Raw genomic sequence first — 23,876 nt, forward strand, 5'->3', positions numbered from 1 at the left:
AAACTGTAAGCTGAATTAGAATGGGCCGGTACTTCATGCCATCTCATGGCATGAAGTCTGACCCAGATATCTGAACTGTTTGAAATGGCTTTATTAAATTTAATAATTGGACTCCTTATTCCGTTTGGTGTCATTCCTGTTCGATGAAACGAACACGCAAAAACCTAAAGGCTTAAACAGCAACAAACACACACACTTATTATTTAAATTTCTTCAATTGGTGACGCCCAAAGTGATCGAACAGGAATGTTTCTGATTTTTAGATGTTTTTATTTGTGTTTCTTGGGAATAAGGAGTGAATTTGGCCACCGATAATCGCCACTTTGAGGTTCCTCGTGACAGTGCTGACTTCCAGACGCTATCAGTGACCAGGAGATCTCCACCTAAAGCTTGGCAGAGACCTTTTCTAAATATCTGCATATTGAATTGTATCAAATTATAATGGTCGCTGGTGGAAAGACAGGAGGAAGGTGTAATTGGAGTCATTTCACACAGGTGTAAGAGTTTAAGAAAAAAAAAAGTTTAAGAGAAAAAAGTTGAAAAGAATAAAAGAGTTTAAAAGAGTAAAGAAAAATAGTCAAAACGAATAGCAAGTGATGAGTCCGGGTGGGATACTGGCCAACCCACTGAAAATACCTATTCATGTGGTTTTTAGGTTTAGAGGGCCTTTGGTTTTTCTGAAATCTAAAGCAGAACATTTGTCTTTTACTTATGTCCTTTGGAAAGTTGAGCGGCGTAAACAGTGACGTGTCTGTCTACGGCTCCCGGTAGAAAAGTTGATAGAGTAAACACTGGTGGTCTTCGCGGTTCTTTTCACGAACCTTAATCTCAGAAATCCATAAAAGCAACTAAAAGCCTTTAAAAGCCTCAAGAGATAGAGATAAAGAATAAAGAGAATAAAGAAAAAGAATACAGAGAAATGAAGAAATAAAGAGATAAGGAGAAAAAAGAGTTTTTGCAAAAAAAATAAAATCCCTAAAAAAAGAAAAAATATAAATGGTACCTTGCTAATATTGTTTTTGTTCTTGCAGTTTGGACTGACTGAAAAAATGACTGACGACACTGGGTGTGAAAAAGGGCTCCGATTAAAAAGAGGGTGAAACTTCAAAATAACTGGTGATGTAAAATTATTTTAGTGTAAACTTCCAAGCAGATATTAAGCTGAAAGCTAAGTTTAAAGGAGAAATCTCTCCATCTTCATCAGGTAAAAGTTGATCTTTGGGTCAGAAACTTTGATTCACCCGCCTGACAACAGGTCAGCAAATTTAAGCAATCCCCAAATTAGGTCACTTGGGAAAGAAAAGTCTGTAATAATGAGTATTGAGAGCAACTGATGGATGCTTGAATGTGTGTCTGTGTGTGTGTGTGTGTGAGGAAGCCTCCGTGTGTGTGTGACTGAGTACTGCAGTGTATTTGTATTGCAATGTGTGTTTCAGAGAGAGAAAAGAAAAATGGGTGCTTCATTTAGTATGTGTGTGTTACGGTCTGTGTACCTGTGTGTATAAGTGAAACAGTAGGACAGAGAGGGAGAGAGAAACAGGAAATAAGGACAAAATATTTTGAGGTAAATTTCTTTGCAAAGTATGGTGTCATTTGTTGTTTAAATAGGAACAGAGTTTAGAGGAATAGGACAATTTTCCAGTGGTCATATTAGCCGTTTTGCAATGTCATAGCTGTGTGTGTGTGTGTGTGTGTGTGTGTGTGTGTGCATTTCTATCTCAAGGACGTGTGTGCGTGTGGATGAGAGTTACAGCTCTAAGTTTTTTCTTTTCTTTAATTTGGACTGATATGGTTGTATAAGGGTGTGCTGGTCAAAAATTCTCAGAAGGAAGGTTTCGCTTCCGATACATATGAGAGATAAGCCGACCACACATGGATAAAAAGACAGAAAAACCCTGAAAAATCACCAAAAAAAGGAGTTTATTGCTTTAAAAATAAACAATGAATAAACAAAGCCAGTAAAATAGATGCCTTGAAAAATCCAGGTTGAAGTATTTTTAGCAAATTATTAGAGGTCATTTTTTTCAGAAGATTGTTAAATTTCAAGAAAAAGTTTCTGTGAGGAACTCAGTTTTAGTAAAACCTCAAAAGAAATGTTAGAAAAAACAAAACAAAGTGCCAATCATATTAAGAAATGGGTTTTCCAAAGCCAATAATAACCAGGGGGTGTCACGTAGCTTTTCGGTTGATTTTGGTGCAGCCAGTTACATGATTGGCCGAACGAGGTGTCAATCAAAATAGGAGGGTCTAGCCTGCCATATAAAATGCACTGCATCCGTCCCGTAAGTGGAATAGATGCAGTGCATTTTATGTGGCTGTCCTCGATGTCTGAGGGGAGAGGAGCTAGAGATTTGAGGCTCCAGCACAGCACGAACAGTTCAGAAACGATTTGAAATGAGAAAAGAAAAGAAGCAATTTATTAACTGATTACCTCGTGTTTTAGACTGATTATTGCTAGCGGATTTATTCTGACCCAAAGTACACAGTTTACAGCAGACAGCCGCTCCAACTTTTGCCGGTACTGTGTACCGGACCGTACCGGCTTACTTTCACCCCTGCCTCTGACCCTAAAAGTATCTACGTTTTGACTAAAGACTTTGTCCATAACATTTTTATTTTTGTTTGTTTTGTGGTGAAAATCCCACTGCGGGGGTTTAGATTTAAAAGCATAGAATTACACAAAATGAAAAAAAAAAAGTAGTTAAAGCCTCTATTTCACTGCTGGACTAGTAACTACTGCTGATGTTGTTTTAGGTCAAGGTTATGCATTTTTCCCCTTCACAATTTAGTAACTTGAGGTTTATGAAGCCATATTTTCTCTGTCATAATTATGTTTTTTTTGGGTACAGACCCTTACAGAATAAATATAATTTGGAGTCCGGTAGAATACTTTGAAATGGTTTTGATTGTCGATCTCTCCAAGATATTTTATTTCCCCAGATTTTCATGGCAAAGGAGTCAGAATTAAACAGTAATTTTACAGGTACAGACAAACTTATCCAAGAGCTGTTTAAGATTAGAGAACTTTAAAATGATTATTTTTAGATATTTTGAGATTCATCCCATGTTTTGTTTCTTGTTTTCTTGTGTTCCTTTTGTTCCACTCTAGCTTACATAGAAGGTGTGTCAGATTTTAATTTAAGGACATTCATTTGCATTTTGAATTTTCTGATGAGTTTGAGACCAAAATGCAAAAATTAACTTTACAATTGGATGAAAAATGAGAAGCTGACACTGAGCTTAAAAAAAAACACACAAACACTTGCAATGAAGAAGCAGCTTACACACACTCACTCACTCACTCACTCACTCATAGACAGACAGAAGCTCTAATTAGCTTTTTGCTTAATTTGACATTTAACTCTAGGTGCATTAAATCAGGTTCACTTTTGGTGGATTGAATCCACTTACTTAGTAAATTAGTGGTAAACTAAAATTGCAAGAGCATTTTCTCAGGCTGAGTAACAAAATAAATGATTTATAACTAAAAGCCACTGAATAAATACATTCTTGGACTCTTTATTCTGTTTGTTTTGTCTCATTCCTGTTCGAACAAACGAACACGCAGAAATCTAAAGGCTTAAACAGCAACAAACACACACTCTTATTATTTAAATTACTTCACATGCGCAAATAAAAGTTTAGGTTTTGCAAATAAATTTTTTTTTTCATGAGAAAAAAAAAACGAGTCATTTAAATAAAAAAAATAGTTTTACAAAAAAAAATTTCATTACAATTCTTAAAGTTTTGACCACAAATTTTTTTTGATTGAGATTCCCATGTCCCATAATGTTAGTTATGACGTGTGTAAAAAGTTTTGGGTTTTTTGCACTGACGTTTGTTGTTGCAGATTTTGCAATTCGTTAAGTTTCGTTTAAGTACCTACAGGGTACTTAAAATCATCAATTAACCTAACCCCACTAATGTTTTGGTGAATTGACTTTCTGGACCAGAAGCAACCACAGGTTTTTTGCAACTTTCATATTTGTGTGGTAAACATTTAGCCTAACAGAGACTGTAATCAAAGAGAAATAAGTCAACATACACACAGCAGTAATTTTAGATGGCCTTTATTATCACCATATCTAATTACACTTTGTTTTCAAGGGCAAACAAACAGGTTGGAAAGAGAAAGTAAAGAAAAAGTAAAGGGGCAGTTATCTGCTGAAACTGGTTGGGGGGGTGAAAGGAAAAGAAAAAGGAGAGAGAGAGAAGAAAGGGATAATGAAGATGTGCTTAGGCAGAGAGGAGAGGGGAAACTAAAGGGGTTAAAGGTCGATGAAGGCAGGGCTAGTTTTGTCCAGCAAAGTTTCTCCAGAAAAACTTGAATCTCTTTTTCTTTCTCAGGATGCGTTCTTGCAGCTCTTTGTGTTGCAGTATGACGTTCTGGAGGTCACTGATGCTCTCAGCTTTCTGCTTCTCCAGTTTCTCACACCTTTTCTCGAGCTCTTCACATTTTTCCTGTTTCTCAGCATGCTTTTCTTCCAGCTCTTTGTACTTGGCTTGATGTACATCCTGTGCCTCGTGCATGTTTTTATTACTTTGCTGTACTTGCTCTTGTAATCCTTGATTTCTCCTGTGCACTTCTTGCAGCGTACACTCCATGTCTGTATGTATTTTCTCCTGTTGTCCTCTCTGCTCTTGCAGCTCTCTTATGTGATTCTTCTGTTCCTTTTCTTTAAGCAGCTCTGTATTTCTGTTCAGGGCGTAGTTAAACATTACGTGTAAGCCTTCATTTTCTTCCTTCATGGCTTTGAGCTTGCCTTGCGTCTCCTTGTTCATCTTTTTCATCTCGTAGATGTTGCATTGGACTTCTGTGTGTTTCATTTGCTCTTCTCTCTTCTCATTCAGTATTTGTGTGTTTCTGTTCAAAGCTTCGTCAAGCAAAGCTTTCAAGCCTTCATTTTTTTTCTAACTTTCTTGAAGTTTACACTGCAGCTTTCTGTGTTTGGCTTCTAGTTCATCTTTTTCTTTAAGCATGTCTGTATTTCTTTGCAGTGTTTCATTAAACATTTTTCTGCTCTGAAACTTGGAGCTTTTTGAACATATCCTTGAATATAAAATTGCAATGTTGGTTCAAGTGTGCAATGTGTTGCTGTGCTTGACGAAAGATTTCTTGCCAGTAACATTCACTTGAGATCGGCACGTTGACCTGGTTATGCATATTCTGAACTTCTTGGTTTTGTGTTTTCACTGGAAGTTCATTGCAGATTTTTCCTGGTGGCTCATTTTGGGCCTACATCTCTCTTTTTGTCTTTTCCAGAGGACATTTCTCCTCCTGCATACTGTGGTCTGATGCATTTCTGAGGGATTCGGCGTCAGTATCAAGTGGGACATCTGGCTGATAACCCCACACTGTAAAAAAGAAATCAGTTGAATTTAAGGTAAAATACTGGCCAGCTGTGGTTGCCGGTACTTAACTGTAAACTGCTCTACGGTAAATACCGTAAACAGGTTCACGGAAAAGTTCTGGCAACCACAGCTGCCAGTATTTTACCAAAAACAGGTTCACAGAAAAATACCAGCAACCACAGCTGCCAGTATTTTATTGTAAACGGGTTCACAGTAAAACGGCATAAACAGGTTCAGGGTACATTGCTGTAAAGGGGTACAGGGTAAAATACCGTAAACGGGTTCAAGGTACAAAGCCGTTAACAGACTCACGGTAAAATATCGTAAACGTGTCCACAGTACAATGCCGTAAACGGGTCAACGGTAAAATACCGTAAACGGGTCCACGGTAAAATACCGTAAATGAGTTCAGGGTACAAAGCCGTTAAAGCGTTCATGGTAAAATACCGTAAACGGGTCAACAGTAAAATATCGTCAACGGGTCCACGGCAAAATACTGTAAACCAGGTTCATGGTAAAATACTGGCCGCTATGGTTGTGTTGGGATATTCATGATATGCTACATATATATCTTACATACATTTACTTGCCTGAAAAATTAGTTTTTATTGGAAGATAAACATAACTGATTAAAAATACAGAAGCTTATACTGTTCTGTGTCATCATGAACTTTGTATTCTGACTGTACAATGAGCCACACTGATGAAGACTACACAATGATAGAAATGGAGACTTCGAGGTCACCCTGTTGTTGAAATTCTCTGTTTTCCACATTTTGTTTTGAATAATGATGTAATCAAGAGAAATCCCATTGCAAACAAAGACATTGCTGAGATATAAATCACTTTTTGCATTTAGACATTCTTTGGGAAAAATATGTAATTGTAGTGTCACCAGTTCTGCTTGAGTACCCCCATTATTCATCAGGTGTTTGCTGTGCAATTGCAGGATCCTCTTTGCAGCCAGGATAACAAAATAAAATAAAGCAGTAATAATAAGAATGATAATATTATAGTTCATACACAAATGAATTAAACACATTTTCAGTTAGATGACAAACATACCCTGAATGTGAAATATACACTTTGTCTTTGTGTACATATTAAGTGTCTTTAATGCAAAAGTCACGAAGGTCCTCCTAGAGAAAGAATGCCGTAAATATCTGCATTAATATTAATTTCCAAAGCCAACCTGCAACTGTTCAGTAAAACTGCAAAAAATACTGCAACTTCAGTAATGTGGACATGTGATGCTGATCAGAAAAAAGAGTTATGAGTTAGCAGTTAGCATAATTACTGAGGTGAACATTTGGCAGACATGAAAAAAATCCAAAAACAAACAAAAAGAAACCATCAAAAGAAAACAAGACAAAAAAACAAATTATGGACAGTACCTGATAATGCTGATGTCGAGTCAAACTGCTGCCATCGCACATCCCTGTGAAGCTGCCAGCACTGCATTCTCCACTGCACTGTGCTGAGGAGAAGGATACATTATTTTGGTGTGTTAAAAAATTGTATGGATAGACATTAGAGAAATCATTGCCATAAATGTTTATTAGAAATAAAGCAGTAAGAAGGGCAGTACAGATGTGGTTCTTATAAACAGATACAGTACCCCCACCACAGCCTGTGGAGCTGTAGTAGGTGGACAAAGCTGCACCAGGAGGCAGCAACCCTTTGGTCCCAGCTAAGTCTCCTGTTAGGTTCGGACCACCGTTAAATAAAGAAAGACACAGAAACCCGTAGTTGATTTTTTACCTGCAGGGAGAGTCTCAGTCAGCTAACACTCACGTGCCTCTGAAAGAGAGTCTGACTTTCTTCTTCCTGCCGGTGCTTTTATTTTAGCATCACGTAAGTGTGTGTGGGGGGTGTGTGTATGTGCGTGTGACGTCAGGAAACAGGCGTTACCTGCTTTCCTCACCTGGAGGGTCCGGGTGTGTGTGAGTATGTTTGTGCTTACAATCTGATGGTCATGTGCATGTTTATGATGAACACATTGTGATACATAGAAAAACAGTTACATGTTTATCTATTCTAACAATTCCTCCCTGTTTATCATGAACATAGCACATACAATCCTGAATGAGGTTGAGGTGAAAAACCTGTCATGCAGCTGTCTATCCTTCTTTTGACCCAAAGTCACTTTCTATTCTTTCAAGACAGGAAAATTCCTCAACGGCCCCGCCGCTCACGTCAGCCACTGCTAGTCAGTCTCACTCGGGGAAGCACCTACATACCACTTGCAAATTTTAAACATTAGTTTGAAAACCAGTTTACATCCACCCCCATTACTTGGTCTCTCATTTTCAATGGGGGTTTCATATTTGGTCTTCTGTTTCACCCTCCTGCCCACACTGCACAAGGGTACACTGATAGAAAGCTGAGAGGAAAACATTCGTCATCATTTTCCTTAAACATGGAACAATACAACTGAAAAATAAACAAAACAGTAACAGATTGACCCCTGGTGGCCCTAAGACTTTCAGCAGGGCTTGCCACCAAGCTCCAGTAGTCAGCCAAGAGAGCCAGTCCTGACTCCCTCCAGGTGTCTGCTGTTCCACATACTGCTGCAGGGTGTATACTCCTCCTTGCGGGGCGGCCAGCAAGTCCAAAACCACTCTGTTCTGCATCACCATTGCACGAAAGGCGCTCAACTCTTGTGTTGCAGTCGCGATGGTCATCAGTGCGCCCAGGGTGCAGATCCAGTTCCACGTGGTCATTGCATGTGAACGAGCCATCCCTATTTAGTGGGGGATTCAGTTGTTTTCTTCACGGGTTTGAGACGAAGGTGGCCTAGGGCTCACCCCCCCCCTTTGTACCCCGACTTCCATCCCCTACTCAGCGTTGGTTGGCTCAATCCTTTTGCACTGGCTGAGGTGGATCCACGTGGATCTCTCTGCTATTTTGACTGCAGTTGGCGTGGTCAGTGGTACTTTGTAGGGTCCGTCCCACTGGGGTTGGTTCCAGCACTTCTTCTTGATCACTCTGACCAGGACCCAGTCTCCCACCGCTACCGGATGTTCCTGTGGAGAAGCAGAAGAGCCTTCCGGCAGTTTATTTGTATCAACAACATTTTTGCTTTGGAACAACTTTCTCATCCGATCACTCAAGTCTGTCTCTTCCTCTGCTTGTTGTTATTCTGTGTACACCAGGAGTCTAAAAGGTCAGCCAAACAATGCCTAATAGGGAGTTATCCCTGTGTTGTTGGGGGTCACATGCATGTATGTTTTTACTAAGTCTATGCATTCTACCCAGGGCCTTCCCGTTTCTGCCATACATTTCCTTAGTCTATTTTTTACTGTACCATTCGTTCTTTCAACGAGTCCTACGCTCTTGCGGATGATAAGAACAGTGATTTTTTTAGCTGTACCCCTAGGTTTTACGACTAAGCAATACTTATAGGTCTTACTCACTATCCCCCCCTGTTGATACATGTGTTAAAGCATGTATCAATATGGCTGCTGTTTTGAATAGTGACCTAGGAAGTTGTTCCACTTCAATTTTGCTTGCTGCTGCATCTCATGGAGCACTTCGGGTCACAAGCGTCCCACAATTGTCGTGTAATTGCTGAGGTGCCATATTTACCACTTGCGGCCAGCTTTGCTGCTTTGTCAGCATAGCTGTTTTACAATACTATCAAGTCTGTGCCTGTTTTGTGTGCCGCGCATTTACAAATGGCCAGGGCTGATGGTAGTTTTATGGCCGTTAATAGGTTTTTTTAAACAGTTCAGCATGTTTTACTGGCTTCCCTGTAGAGGTCAGCATTCCCCTTCTCGCCCACTGTGCTGCAAACGAACATACGGCAGAAAAGGCATACTGGCTGTCGGTGTAAATCGTGACTGCTTTACCTGCATAATGCTTGCATGCTTCGGTTAATGCGATTAACTCGGCTGCTTGAGCAGAGAGGTGTGAGGGCAGTTTCTCAGCTTTGATTATGGTGGTATTGGTGACTATAGCGTAGCCCGTGTCTGTTTTGTTTCTATGATTTTTCCGGCTTGAGCCATCCACAAACACAACGTGGCCTCTCGCCAGTGGTTCCTCTTGCAAGTCTAATCTGGGCTTACTGGTTTGTTCCGCCAGCACTTTGCAGTCATGAGGGTCACCGTCATGTGGCGTTGGTAGTAGAGTGGCTGGGTTTAGAGTGGTGCAGCGCTCTATAGTTATGTGTGGTTGCGATAACAGGAGAGCTATGCAGCTCCGGTGTCTGGCTGGAGATAAGAATGTCATTTTACTCTGTAAGAGCAGCACCTCAAGTGTAAGTGAGTGGAAAAGCACCAGTTCTCTGGAGGCCTACATAGCGAGTGCTGCTGCACATACTGCTTGCACGCAATGTGGTAATGCTCGTGAGACTGCATCTAGGCGTTTGGAGTAATAAGCGATTGGCCTTAATTTATCTCCAAAAGACTGTAACAGAGCTGAAGTCATAAAGCCATCCTTGCAATCTACAGTCTGGACAAAATCTTTCTTGTAATTTGGAAGAGGCAGCACTAGGTCTGTTACCAGTGCTTCTTTTACTCTTGTGAAAGCTTCTGCAGCGTCTGTTGTCCATTGTATGACATCTGTCATTGCCATGGGGTTGTCGTATATTAGGGAGAGCAATGGTTGCGTCAGTTGGGCATAATTAGGGATCCATGCTCTGCAATAATTACATAGTCCTAAAAAGGCCATCATTTGCTTCTTGGTTTTTGGTTTAGGTGTTTGTGCTAGTGATGATTTTCTTGTCTCTAGCAGTCTTGGGAGTCTGGATGCAGTGGGATTGAAAAGAAAGCATTGCTCAAGTCTATCACCGAGAACCATTTTTTATCTGGAGTGAGTTGATTCAACAATGTGTGGGGGTCTGGGACACATGGGGCTCTGGATTGCACAGCTTCATTGACAGCACGCAGGTCCTGTACTAGCCTCCACTTTTCTGTTCCTATTTTCTTAACAGGAAATATTGGAGTGTTACATTTAGCGTCTGGCATTTCTATTATTATTCCAGCTTTGATCATGTCAGTTATTACTGGCTCAATCCCTGCTTGGGCGTCTGGTTTCAGGGGGTATTGCCTCACAATTGGCCTGTAAGCAGTTTTGGGTTTGATGATTACTGGTCGCGCAGTCTTAAGAAGACCTACATCGGATGGCCCTTTGGACCACAGATGGTCTGGAACGTCTTTTAGTTCGGGATGGTCCTGTAAGCTGACAAAGGATCATGCCTGATCTACAACGCCTGTGCCCGGAATGGCAAAGCTGGACTCCAGTAATAATGTTTTCCTTCTTCTTCTTCATTGTGATGTAGTTCACTAATAGTCTTGGCTTGCATGCCGGTGGGTGTTGGGATAACAGCTATTTTCAGTTTGGCCATCATATCTCTACCTAGTAGATTTACTGGACATTCTGGGCTTAAGACCACTGTCCCTCTGACCTCCGTGTCCAGTTCAGAATTGTAAATTTGTACTGGGCTGGATAGTGACAGAGTACTCAGGTGTCCATTAGCTGATTTCATGTATACTTTATCTCTTGTTGGTTTGCGGTTTGGGAACGGTTCTCTAATTACTGTTCGGTCTGCCCCTGTGTCACACAAAAACTCTAAGTCTTTGCCATTTACTGTGAGTATTATTGTGGGTTTTTCACCTGGCTTGGAAAGCATGGCCAGTATGCTTTGGAAATCCACAGTGATTTCCTGGCCATGTTCTCGTGGTTCCTGGTCTAGTCATGCTATGTTGTGGTCGCTGTCATAGTCAGGATTGTATGGGGGGTCTCTCCTGCCTTTCCTGTGACCTGTCCTTTGCCGTCTTCCGTCCCTCCTTTCCCTCAGGCAGTCCCTGGCGAAGTGACCTCTCCGGCCACAATTGTAACATTCATCACTTTTGGCTTTCCCCTTCTGGTGTTGAAACCTTTTCCCTTGGCTGCTCTGAGAAGGGGCGACGAGAAACACTTGGGAGTCCTGTGGCATAGTGTCGGTCATGAACGCGCTACTGCCCCCCCCTGATTTAGATTTTTCGCCTTTTTTTCTCTGTATCACTCCCTCTGCGTGTGTTGCCCAGTTCATAATTTCATTTACATTAGCCGTTGAGTGATTTACAAAGTGTTTTCGAATAAAATCAGAATATTTGGGCTGAAATCCTGTCATTAGTGCTAGTTTTAGGTGTTGTTGGTAGGGGTTGTTTGGTTCTGTACTTTCAGGAATGCCGCTGTGGGCTTTAAAAACTGCTTCCAGGCGACCTTGGTACTCGTACACATCTTCACCCTCCTTTTGTCTGCATTGGTTAATTTTGTCATAATTTGGGGGTGGCACTAGGGTCTGTTTTGTTCTCAAAATTACTCCTTCCATCCCTTGCCGTAAGATTTCTGAATTATGCCTTAAAATGTTGCCGCCCTCATCTCTTCCTGTGAAGGTGTCCCTTACTCTTCCCCACTCGTGTTTAAAATGGTTGCGGAACACACGAAACATTTCATCCCCACTCAGGTTAAACGAGGTTTGTAATCCCCTTATATCTGTCGCCCATTGCTCTATGTCAATTTTGTGTGGGGTTAAGCCTCTAATGGCCTCTTGCATTTCAGTTTCAGTCCAAGGTCGGTAAACCAAAATAGTAGGAGGTTGAGGGGCGCTAGCTGTCCCTATGTTTGGGTTCGCGGCTTGGAGCATTGGGAAGGTTTGTGCCACTGGTTCCAGTGCGGGTGGGGGCCCTCCACAATTGAAACAATCCCTTTCATGCCCGTACTCTGATAAAACGGGATAACCTGCTGGCTTAGGTGTGGCATGCACATCTATGTGCGCCAGTGTTTTAAGTTCCCCATTTCTGGTGCGGCTCGCAATGGGAGAAAAAGCTGCGGGAGAAACAGCTGTTAAGCCTTCCCTTGCTTGGGTCTCATGTTGTTTTGTCCCACTAGCTCCTCCCCCCTCTAAACATGGCGCGGCTTGTTTTACGCCGTTAGCTCCTCCCCCCCGCTAAACATGGCGCAGCTTGTTTTACCCCGTTAGCCCCTCCCCCCCGCTAAACATGGCGCAGCTCCGGGTGCCGCAGGGTCAGGCCCACTACGGTCTTGCTGGGATCTACATACAATGTGAGTTTTCTCATCTGCCTTTATTACAGCTTCATGCACGTGTGTGGGTGGTTTTGCTGCTGTGGCTTTTGCCTTCCGCTGTTCCTGTCGGCGTTTAGCCTGTAACAGCCAAAACTTTGCACACTGCAGTTCCAACTGCGCCTTCTTGCAAAATGCTGCTTTTTGTTGCAGCTGTGTTACTAAGTTTTCACATTCTGTCACTACCAAGTTTCCCTTAAACCCATATTTTTTCTTCCATTTATTTATATTGAGTTGACCCTTGTTTATCCCATTCCATAAATTTTACATCGCCCTCTAATACGGCGGCCTCGCATTTCGACGAGGACTTACCCATTGTTCCCGACGTACAATCAGCCTTTGCTTTGTCTCGTACAGACCACGTGTCTTTATTGAGACCTAAACCCAAATCCGCCCTTCACTGTGTACTTCAACAGACCATGAAGTTGAAAACCGTTAGATTTTCTTCATGCTGCTGCTTCCACTTCAATGGCGGCTTTCACTCTCAGTCACTCACTTTCACACACACACATACGCGTATTTATGGCGCCTATTTTAAATCTTTGTTTACGGTGAGAACACCAAAATTCCAAATTAAGGCCAAATTAAAATTTCTCCGTTGGGCGGGAGTTACCAATTTACTTTCTCCTTTCGGCGAGAACACCTACGGTACCGTTTTATGCTTTATTCGCTTTTCCCTGAAAAGCGAACTTTCCCTGAAAGTTACAACGGCCGGTTACCTCACGAACCCGGTTCGGAGGACGTATACTACAGTTTTCCCTGAAAAGCCAACTTTCCCTGAAAGTTATCCTGGCAATCGGACCCGGTCCGACTCAGTAGTGTACGATTTGTTTGTGCTTTTCCCTGAAAAGCTCCGGCCGGTTACCTCACGAACCCGGTTCGGAGGACGTAGACTAAAGTTTTCCCTGAAAAGCCAACTTTCCCTTAAAGTTATAATGGCAATCGGACCCGGTCCGACTCAGTAGTCCACGTTTTGTCCTACCTGGTTTCTGTCGTCTTCACTTGGTGGATCGGGTCTCGAGGAAAGCGTTCCCAGCGACCGCGGAGAAACCTATTAAGCCGGGCCTGGCGACAAATGTCATGCCCCAGGTCTTTTGTGCAGCGCCTCTATTGCAGCTGGCTGTCCGGACAGTCTGCCGGCGTCGCTCCGTAGTCGTTGGGAAAACCTCCTCACTGCCCGCCCGGCTCTCGAAGGACCAAAAAATGTTAGGTTCGGACCACCGTTAAATAAAGAAAGACACAGAAACCCGTAGTTGATTTTTTACCTGCAGGGAGAGTCTCAGTCAGCTAACACTCACGTGCCTCTGAAAGAGAGTCTGACTTTCTTCTTCCTGCCGGTGCTTTTATTTTAGCATCACGTAAGTGTGTGTGGGGGGTGTGTGTATGTGCGTGTGACGTCAGGAAACAGGCGTTACCTGCTTTCCTCACCTGGAGGGTCCAGGTGTGTGTGAGTATGTTTTGTGCTTACAATCTGATGGTCATGTGCATGTTTATGATGAACACATTGTGATACATAGAAAAACAGTTACATGTTTATCTATTCTAACACTCCATTAAGGAATATATTATCAATATTCTGGTAGGTGATCGAAAATTTGTGAAATATTGAAAAGGTCCAGGACAACTGGACCCAAAGGTCTGACGCTGGCAAAATGTTAATCATATCATTTAGGTCCTGGATTTCTGCAGTTCTAAACATCAACAAATGCAGAAATTGAACATGAAATGGCTGCACAGTGCTTACAAAAGCAGATTCATCTAAAGCATTCTGTTGATAAATCAACACACACTGAACTGTGCAACCACTTACCTCTATTTATCCTTGACAAGACTGGTTTCTGATCAGATAGGTAGATTGGTAGGACAGCAAAGTGGTTGCTAAAGTCCATCTGAACCACTGGCAGGTCAGAAGAGAGGACTGACAGGACCAACATCCTCCTAAGTTAGAGAGGTATCAACACTGTCACTCTGCTCACTGCACATGTAGCAAATTACATTCTAACACATTTCATACTCAAATCCATAAACAGTTGGGCCTCACCGGGTAGTACATGCACCACATGTCACGCTGGCCAAGGTTCGATTCCAGTTTGGGCCTTTTGCTGCAGATCATCGCCTCTCTCTACTGTGTTTCCCATCTGTCTACTGCCACTGTTCAATAAAGTAAGCATGCCACAAAAATACAAATGAAATAAAAGACAGAAAGCATAAATAAAGAAATGATAAAAATAAAATAACAAACAAAATAATTTAAAAATCTTTAACTACCACCATTTAAAAGTGTTAACAGCTGTCTTAAACACGAACGTTTACAGGAGCAGATACAGGGGTGGCCAACTCCAGGCCTCAAGAGCTAGTGTCCTGCAGGTTTTAGATGTGTCCCTGATCCAACACACCTGAATCAAATAGGACTCTGGACAACTTGACTGCATACTTAGGAGGTAATTCAGCCATTTGATTGCTGAGAACTGGAGACCTCAGTCTGACCCTGGATCAGCCCACAGAGAGAGACAGTGGGACATACAGCTGTGAGGTCTATGGGCATATCCGGCGATACAAATAAGTGGTGCTCAAATTCAAAGGTAGGTGGTGTTTGTTTAGGTGTGTGTGTGTGCGTGCACATGGGTGTCTGTTTGTTTTGTGGAACTTGGATGGATTACATCTGTATCCTACATCTATTCATGATCCCTTTTTATTATGTGAGGTAAGTCCAGATGTGGCAACCAGATAGAAAAAATGGATTGTTAAGCTATCAGTGCATTGAAGGCACAAGTTTCGATACAGAGGGAAATCTGATCAGCTAGACGCTAAAAATAATCCTAAATGTATGTTTTTGTGCCAAAAGCATATAAAAGAACTCATCAGATGTCAACAGCAGTTTGCTCTAAACTGGAACCAAACACAGAAATTGGCCAGCTGAAACCACATTTCCACTGACGAGGTGCTCGTGCCAATGCTGGTGTTGGTTCCAATGAACCGGTGAAACGCTTAAGAACGGGCCTGTTTCCACCGCGTTTCTGTGAACTGATCCTTTACATATGAGTATGGGTGGGTCCTCGTCTGGACACGGAAGCTGAAGGGCACAAACGTGGGAGAACACACTCCGCTTACTTTAGCTGTGCACATATTATACGGTCCAAACAAACTTTACGAGCAAGATGACAAGTACGCACTTTGTGTCCTTTTATCTGTGATATGAACTGATACAAAGCAGCAAGGTCAGCCTTAGAGCCCAACCTAATTCACAGCTGTGAAAATCGCTTCGCTTTTCTCATGTAATACACACCATGCAAAACTTTACATTGAGACAGCAGAGTCACGCCATTCTGCCGCTTTCGTCACGCGTTCGTGGTTCGAGACCAGCTAGTTTGTGGGACCAGAGTTGAACCCGTTTTTCGGCCGAGCACCGAGTGCGTTCGCGGTGGAAAAATTGCTGAAAGGTTCAAATACTGGCACCGGCACCCTGCCGGTGGGAAAGAGGCTAGTGAAGGTCACAACACACAACTCTGATGACTACATCCTCCATCTTGATGCTAGAACAGGGGTGTCAAACTCAATCATATGAAGGGCCAACATTGAAGCCACAGTCTGAGTCGCAGCCGAACAGAATTAAAAATCATTTTAATCAGCAATATGATTTGAATGCTCAGAATACAGCAATTTTTTTCCTCAACACATTGAATAAAATATAAAATTATATTTTTCTTCAAAAACGACATCAAGAAAAATGAGAATATTTCAAGCTGAGGAAAATTTGCTAATTTTTCAGGTAAAAACTGTGATGTGAATTTTTGCGCATCATATGTGGAAAAAACTCTGCATAAACTGCTCAGTGTGTCCAGTTTATCAGCAAAAAGCGCAGCTGCACACACAGCAGTGGAGACCTGCCCTGATTTCCATCCCTGAAGCTGCAGGGACAAAGGTGCTGCCGTTTGCACTCTGATCAGACTCTGATCCTCTCCGACAGCTTCAAAAGCTGCTTTGACGTTGATCTCTGGGCCTGTTTTCTTCTGCTCCAATCAGCTTCTGTCCTTCAGCTTTCAAACCTGCTGCTGTCTGTACAGCTCAGCTTGTGTTGTCCTCTCAGTCCCCCAGGTGGAGGTGGAGAAGGGGGCGGAGTCTGTCCGGCTGCGGTTCAAAACCACAGAAAACCTGCCTGAAGACAGTAAAGTGACGTGGAGGGACAATAGTGATAGGATGGTCCATGTGTATGAGAACGGTTCTGACCTGCCTGAAGAACATGACCAGGTTTACAGAGGACGAACGAGGATGAATGAAGACCTGCTGAAAACTGGAGACCTCGGTCTGACCCTGAAACAGCCCACAGAGAGAGACAGTGGAGAATACAGCTGTGAGGTCTCTGGGAACATCTGGAGAGTCAACACAGTGCAGCTCACAGTCAAAGGTGCGTTTGGTTTATTGATCTGTTGTTGGTGGTTGTGTGTGTCTAACAGTCTTGTGCCTCCTCTGCAGGGAGAGTTCAGGACTTCAGGCACAGGAACAGCTCCGTTGATCAGATTCCACAGCTGTATTATTCTGCAGGGATGTAGTAAGAAGCAGCCTGAAGTGAGTTACAAACTCCTAAATCAGTCATTTTAAAAGTCCCATCTCAGAGAACATGCATTACTAACAGAATAATAAACTTGTAATTAGCTTTGTATCCACACACAAACCCTGCAACCCTGCTGGGATTCTATATGAGAAAGCAAATATTGGTTGAACTGGACATTAAACTTTTTTTTTTTTTTTATATATCCAGGTTCTCCACACCTGCTCTTTCTTTTCTGTCCAAGCTTTGTTGTCTCATTTTCACTGGATCTGTTCACACTGCTCCAGAGCTTTACTGCTATGGACAATAAAAATGAAAGAAATCAAAGAATCCAACCTGCAGGCCACAGCACAGGGAAACGAAGGATCCAACTGCATGTGGCTGATTTGTTTGCAGTTTCTCAATCCTTTTAAACTACCACAAGCAACCAGCCAATGAGCAGAAAGCAGCTGTGAGAGGTGTATTTCTGTGTAGCTGCTTTCTGTTTGCTCCACGTGGATGATGCTCGATTGTGGCTGAAGATGAAACAAGTCGTCTGATCAATGCTTTATCAATGATTATCATACAGCTCTGAATCTTTTTGGACATGGATATCATGCTGTTTAACAAAAAAAACAAAGCACATTTTATAACAAGCAGAAACAAACAGCTCATTAAAAGTAGGAAGAAAGGACATGTGGTGGGAATTTTTTATCACTTTGATATTGATATTTACTGTTACTATTTTTTATATGATTTATTAGTAAATATATTAGTCACACACACTGGATTAATGAACACCATATGCTTAGATTAGTGGGGTAAAGGTCAGGCGTGTTATATCTGTTTCTCATAACTGTTTAAGGCCTTGTTGGTGGGATGCAGGAACATCTGTGGGTCACATGACCTTTGTAACCTCATCTTGTATTTTAGGAAGTCTTCTGACAGGTACGCTCCAAAAGTGGAGCTCTGCAGACCCATCTGTGTTTGTGTACCATAGATGAGCAGAGGATCCATTCTAGCTAAGTGGGGATTGTTGAAGAGGTGTTTTCATAGCAGGTGACATTTGTTTCTTTAGCCCACGAGTGGGCAGAGCCTCAACAGCTGATTGGTTGGGGTTCAAGTTTCAGGGGGTTAGCCTTTATGTAAATTAGGAGGGGTCAAAGTGTGCAGTTCCCATCTTTAAGATATAAATGTTGGCCTGCTCTTTGTGGCACACTTTTTGCTCTTCTCTTTTCTGTCCTCTTCTTCTTCACTTCCTGTTTCTGCATCTTTCTCTGTCTCTGTGTTTCTCTTTTCTTCTGTGTGTGTGTCTCAGTGATCATAATAATCAGTATAATATATAATAATATCTATATTATATATTATGGTAATATATATTACACTGATCTTTATATATATTATATAATAATCAGGATTTTTCTTCTGAGGTTTAAAATGTCTTATTTTAAATGTTGTGCTATCAGCTACCATAACATTTAATCTAATGGTTTGATATAATCCACCTTCACATAATTCTGCATTTATGATGATTCTGATGAACTGTGTAAGCTGCTTAATCCACAAACAGAAAATATTCAAGGTTACTGCAAAATTTAAATTTCAAAAAATAATTTAAACTCCAGCAAGAATCAACTGAACCAGTAAAACACTGATAGATTACAGTTCCACAAGCACACAGCCAGTTATTACATTTTATTACAGGTCTGATCATCAATGACTTTGATTGATAGGAAACCGACTGAAAAGTGACTGAGAGATTTTAATGGTTCTAGAGGGAAGATGGAAATGAAAATGTCTCAATGTGACAACGAGCTAAAAATGAGCTACAGAACATAAACTGGGAGAATGTGACGGACACACAAACACAATACAATAGTACACGTTTGTCTAAGAGCAACAGGACAGAAGCAGCTTTATCCTGGATCCATTCATCCTTTAGCCTGTATCCCTGTTAGCCTAACCCTTCTGGGGGGGGGGGGGGGGGGGTAGTCTGGAGTCAGGGGGTAATAGGTCACTGATATGGAAACACGTGAATAAATGAACCAATCAGAAATCCATGGGAACTGCAAATGAATCAATCATTACTTTGTTACATCAGTGAAGGAACTTGATACAAGTTTTAATCCATCAGTGTTTCAGATTTCTCCATCTTTTTATATCCAACAGGCTGATCGAGAGCAGATCCATAAAATTATCAGCCAATTAAACAAATTATCAGCCAATTAAATAGCTCAGAGGCTAAAGATATGTTTGACTCAGATAGATCTCTTATTAAAATACATAAAGCAACACTGCTAAGACCAAAAGCATGTTTAACAAAGTTATCTATAAAAATCTGTGAATTTCCTCAAAATTCCAAAACAGCTGTTGTGACCCTGACTGTTAATTCTGGAGTCCTGATGAAGCATGAAATATTTCTATCTCAGTTTTTCAGTAAGCTCAAAGGTTCTTGAAGCGCAGCTGGCTCAACAAATTTATTAGGAAAAGGATCACGTTCTAAACTCTGAGCAGTTTGGATTTAGACCCAAATCTTTAACTGAAGTGGCCACAGGCCGTTTTACAGAAGCTAGAAACATAGTTTGGCTCAGGGTAAAGTGGTGGGAGCAGTGTTTCTAGCCTTTAGAAAAGTGTTTGATGCTGTGAACCAGGGAACATCAACCGGCCTTTGATCGAGCTTATACTCAGGGCTGGATCAGGTGACCCTGACCCCTCCCTTAGTGATGCTGCTGTTCACCTCCATCTGCTGGATCCGAAGCAGCCTCAGGACCGAGCCTCAGGAGCGTCACTCACATCAGGACACGTTAAAGGACACAGAGCTATGGCAGGCCGTTTTAACATAAAATCCGTTTGTCTGACTATCCGAAATTAAATTTCAGATATCTAAAACTGCATTATGACTAGACAAAACTACATTTTGACTATCCAGAATGGTAATTTAAGATATCCGCAATTCCATTCTGACTAGTAAGAATAATAATTCAAGATATCTTCAATTACATTTTGATGAGTCAAAATTCCTTTCAAGATATCTCAAATTACATCACCGGATTCGTCATTTGACAGGTCACACATCCGTAATTACAATTTAAGATATCTAAAACGTAATTATGACTAGTCGAAATTACCTTAGGTATCTGAATTTAACGATTGCGTGAAGGCCCCATTGTGCTGTAGTGAGCTGTCCAAACAATTGCCTGTGTAGAATATCAGGTGCCTGCAATGGCGCTGGCCGTTATAGGCAAAATTGTAATAAAATGCAACAATATAGAAAGAGCTCCTCAGTATGGGATATGCAGAGAGCACGAGAGTCGTGTACTTAAAGGCTGCTTCAGAAATCTGCACAGAATCTCTGATTTTATGGCCGTTTTAACAAACTGCCTTATAAACATTCCGCCAAAATGCTCCGTAATTCAAGACATCTTAAATAGAAAAGCCGTCTAATTCAAGATACCGGTAATTCATTTGGAGATATCTTAAAAGGCATTTTGACTAGTCAAAATTACAGTTCTAGATATCTCTAATTTAGTTTTGCCTAGTCATTATTTGCTTTCAAGATATCTAGAATTTGATTTGCACTAGTCAAAACTATTTATCGCCTATCTAAAAATACATCTAAGATATCTTGAAATATGGTGTCATTTAAGATATCTTTAATTAGAATTATGACTAGTCAAAATAAAAAAAAAGATATCTTGAATTAACTTTATGACTAGTCATAATTTAATTGTAGATATCTGAAATGTGAGTTTCAGATAGTCAGAAATCCATTGAAGATATCTCGAATTGAAGCCGCCATACAAATGAATGGTAAATCTGACGTCATTTCGACTAGTCAGAATGTAATTAGAGATATCTCAAATAGGTATTTTGTCTAGTCAAAACATAATTAGAGATATCTCAATTTACTAATACGTCTAGTCATAAATCAATTTCAGATATCTGGAATGTGCTCTGTGGTTTACACAGATGAGAGCAGGTTCACCCTGAGCACATGTGACAGATGAAAAAGGGTCTGGAGAAGCCGTGGAGAACGTTAGTGATGGTCTTGGAAAGTATATCCATGGAGGGACACACAGACTTCTGCAGGCTAGGAAACACCACCCTGACTGCCATCAGGTATCAGGATGAAATCCTTGGCCCTGTCAGACCCTGTGCTGGTGCAGTGGGCTCCTCCTGATGCACAACAATGTCCAGCCTCATGTGGTGAGAGTATGACGGCAGTTATTGGAGGATGAAAACATTGATACCATTGACTGGCCCCACCTCTCGCCTGACCTAAATCCACTAGAACACCTCTGGGTCATCATGTTTCAGCTGATCTGATGCTGACAGATATCCTTCAGACTGTCCAGGAACTCAGTGATGCCCTGGTCCAGATCTGGGAGGAGATCCCCCAGGACACCATCCATCATCTCATTAGGAGCCCAGTCATGTCATCATGCATAGAAGCATGTGGGGGCCATACAAACTACTGAGGACCATTTGAGTTGCTACAATGAAATTTTGACAAACTGCTCCAGCCTGCAGCATCATTTTAACACTGTGATTTTCAGAGTGTCTTTGAATTCAGCCTCTGTGGGCTGATCATTTTCATTTCCATCAAACGAGGCGATGGACCACTGAATGTCTGAACCACTACCCAGGATGAAACGACGACGATCCGTGAGTCCTTCAGATAGATGGCTACAACTGAGCATGTGCACGTGAACACCACAGGCAGCCAAATCCTGAGAAAGAAGAGGAGCGAGAACAGGAACCAACATGGAATCATTTCAAACTTCCATACACAGAATCATGTCAGCATCATTAGAATCAGCTGACATCAGTCCAATAGAAAATGATTCAAATGCAATCAAACAGAATTCAGGAGCTTTGGGCCAACAAGGCAGCAGGAGGACAGCTGCAGTTTAACAGGTTCAGTTCACGGACAGGAAACAACATTAGAAACATGATCGTCCTGAAGTGATCTGCTCCACCGACACCTTCAGTGGCAACACCTGCACTTTACACTGAGGACCGAATGAGAAGAGGTTCGGTTTAACGTTGGTGCTGATGTATGGAAACATCCTCTCAGTGAAAGTGTGTGTGAAGGTGTGTATGTGTGTGTTAGTGTCAGGATCAGAGAAGGACAGCTTTCCGCTGCTCCAGTCCAGATTCACTCTGATCCTCTGGAGCTTCTTCTGCTCTGGGAGAGCAGTGGATGGACCTGATGGAGACCATGCTGAATATTTGCCTTCGTAGAACCGTATTCTCCAGAATCCAGACTGAATGAGTCTCTTCCTCTGCACAGACTCTGCTAACACACCCAGTCCCCACCCTGTACTGTCTCCAACCTCGACCTCCCAGCTGTGAGTCCCTGAGTTGAAGCCCTCAGAGCCGAGGACAGAGCAGTAGGAATCAAACCTCTCTGGATTATCAGGAAGCTTCTTCCTCTCTCCTCCTCCTGTCACACTGGTCAGATATTCAGACAGGATGAGTTTTGGATGAGCAGTGTTTGGGTCCAGGATCACAGGACTGTAGGAGACCATGTCCTTCATCTTGTTCCAGATGTTGAAGGTCAGGTTGCCCAAGTGTTTGGCCTGGTCTATCAGAGCTCCTGAGGGCAGCTGTGGATCATCCAGCAGGGGGCAGCGCTGGACTCTTTCCACTGCAGCCTTGTAGCTGTGCAGGAATGAGACGTCTTCAGCTCTCAGCTCCTCCTCTGTGGCTCTGACTGTGTGTGAAAGAGCTGCTATCTCTCTGCTCAGAGCCTCCATCTTCTCCTTCATCCTCCCACTCTTCTGCTCCTCTTCCTCCCTCAGTGCAGCCAGCCTGGCCTCCTCTTCCTCTGCTAGAAACTGCTGAAGCTTCTTAAACTGCTCCTTAATCTGCCTCTCTGTGTGTCGGGCCTGGACCTTAATGTGTTCTGCTGTTTGATCAAACTTCACCTGAACTTCTTCACAAACCTTTAACTTCTTCTTTAAGGGCTCCAGAGTTTCCTGAAGCTCCTTCTTGTGTTGTCGTGCAGCTTCATCAATGGGTCTGAATCTGTGCTCGCTGTGTCTTTGTGAGTCTCTGCAGACGACACACACTGGCTGCTGATGGTCCAGACAGAAGAGTTTGAGTTTCTCAGAGTGCAGACTGCAGAGATCCTCTGAAGCTCTCTGAGCTCTCTGCTGTAAGAAAGACTCACACAGGTTCTTCAAAGCCAGGTTTAAAGGTGGATCATACATTGATGTTCTCTTACAAACTGGACACTCGTGTATTGTCCTCTCCCTCCACCATCTCCTCACACAGTCTTTACAGAAGCTGTGGCTGCATGACAGAAGAACAGGATCTCTGAAGACCTCCTGACAGACCGGACAGCAGAGATCCTCCTCTGATCTGGAAGCCATTGAGTCTGTGAGTGAAGCTGCAAACAGGAAGTACAGTCAGTCCTGCTCCCCTTCCTCCTCTGCTACCTTCACTGAAACTTCCTGTGAGTCGTGTTGTTGCTCAGACTCACATCCAGTGTGTGGAGCGTCAGCAGCTTGAAGCAGCAGTGTTGGAGTTCCCACGTTTCTCTCCTGCAGCTGGACTCAGTCAGAGGAAGCTACTGGTTTGGTCTGAGCTCAGTCTGATTGTCTGTGTGTCTCTACACTGAGGAACAACCACTTCCTGTTTCCTTATTTGTCTCAGTCGAGTCATGTGAGGGGCAGAGCCTCATTTTACTTTCTCTTATAAACGTGTGTTTCACAGCAGAACTCAAAGGTTCACGTGATCTCAGCATGCTGAAGACTCGGCCTGAGGAACTGAACACAACACACAGGGACAAGAAGACTATCAAAATAAAACAGGAAGTCAGACAAAGGTTCTACATTGACTGTAGTTGGACAAGAAGACTATCAAAATAAAACAGGAAGTCAGACAAAGGTTCTACATTGACTGTAGTTAAACCAACAGGTGG

The 23,876-nt window shown here is 42.3% G+C and overlaps 1 protein-coding gene across 1 annotated transcript; it reads right to left on the bottom strand.

Moving 5' to 3' along the window:
• Nucleotides 1–21,891: 21,891 nt before the first annotated feature.
• Nucleotides 21,892–23,340, bottom strand: LOC115777955 (nuclear factor 7, ovary-like). Its single transcript, XM_030725982.1, has 2 exons — nt 21,994–23,340; nt 21,892–21,960 (listed from the first exon to the last, which is right to left on the bottom strand). Exons 1-2 carry the CDS (start codon nt 23,323–23,325, stop codon nt 21,892–21,894), a joined length of 1,401 nt encoding a protein of 466 aa, XP_030581842.1. The 5' UTR covers nt 23,326–23,340.
• Between the last annotated feature and the right edge of the window lie 536 nt (nt 23,341–23,876).

This window comes from Archocentrus centrarchus, unplaced genomic scaffold (genome assembly GCF_007364275.1).
Source record: "Archocentrus centrarchus isolate MPI-CPG fArcCen1 unplaced genomic scaffold, fArcCen1 scaffold_89_ctg1, whole genome shotgun sequence".
Lineage (NCBI taxonomy): Eukaryota > Metazoa > Chordata > Actinopteri > Cichliformes > Cichlidae > Archocentrus > Archocentrus centrarchus.

Bases quoted from the DNA above. Each gene is read 5' to 3' on its own strand.
- LOC115777955 (XM_030725982.1), bottom strand. From the start codon at position 23,325: ATGGCTTCCAGATCAGAGGAGGATCTCTGCTGTCCGGTCTGTCAGGAG. The intron at 21,961-21,993 runs GTTAAACCGAAC...TTCGGTCCTCAG, and splicing joins TTCCATACATCAGCACCAAC to TGTAAAGTGCAGGTGTTGCC.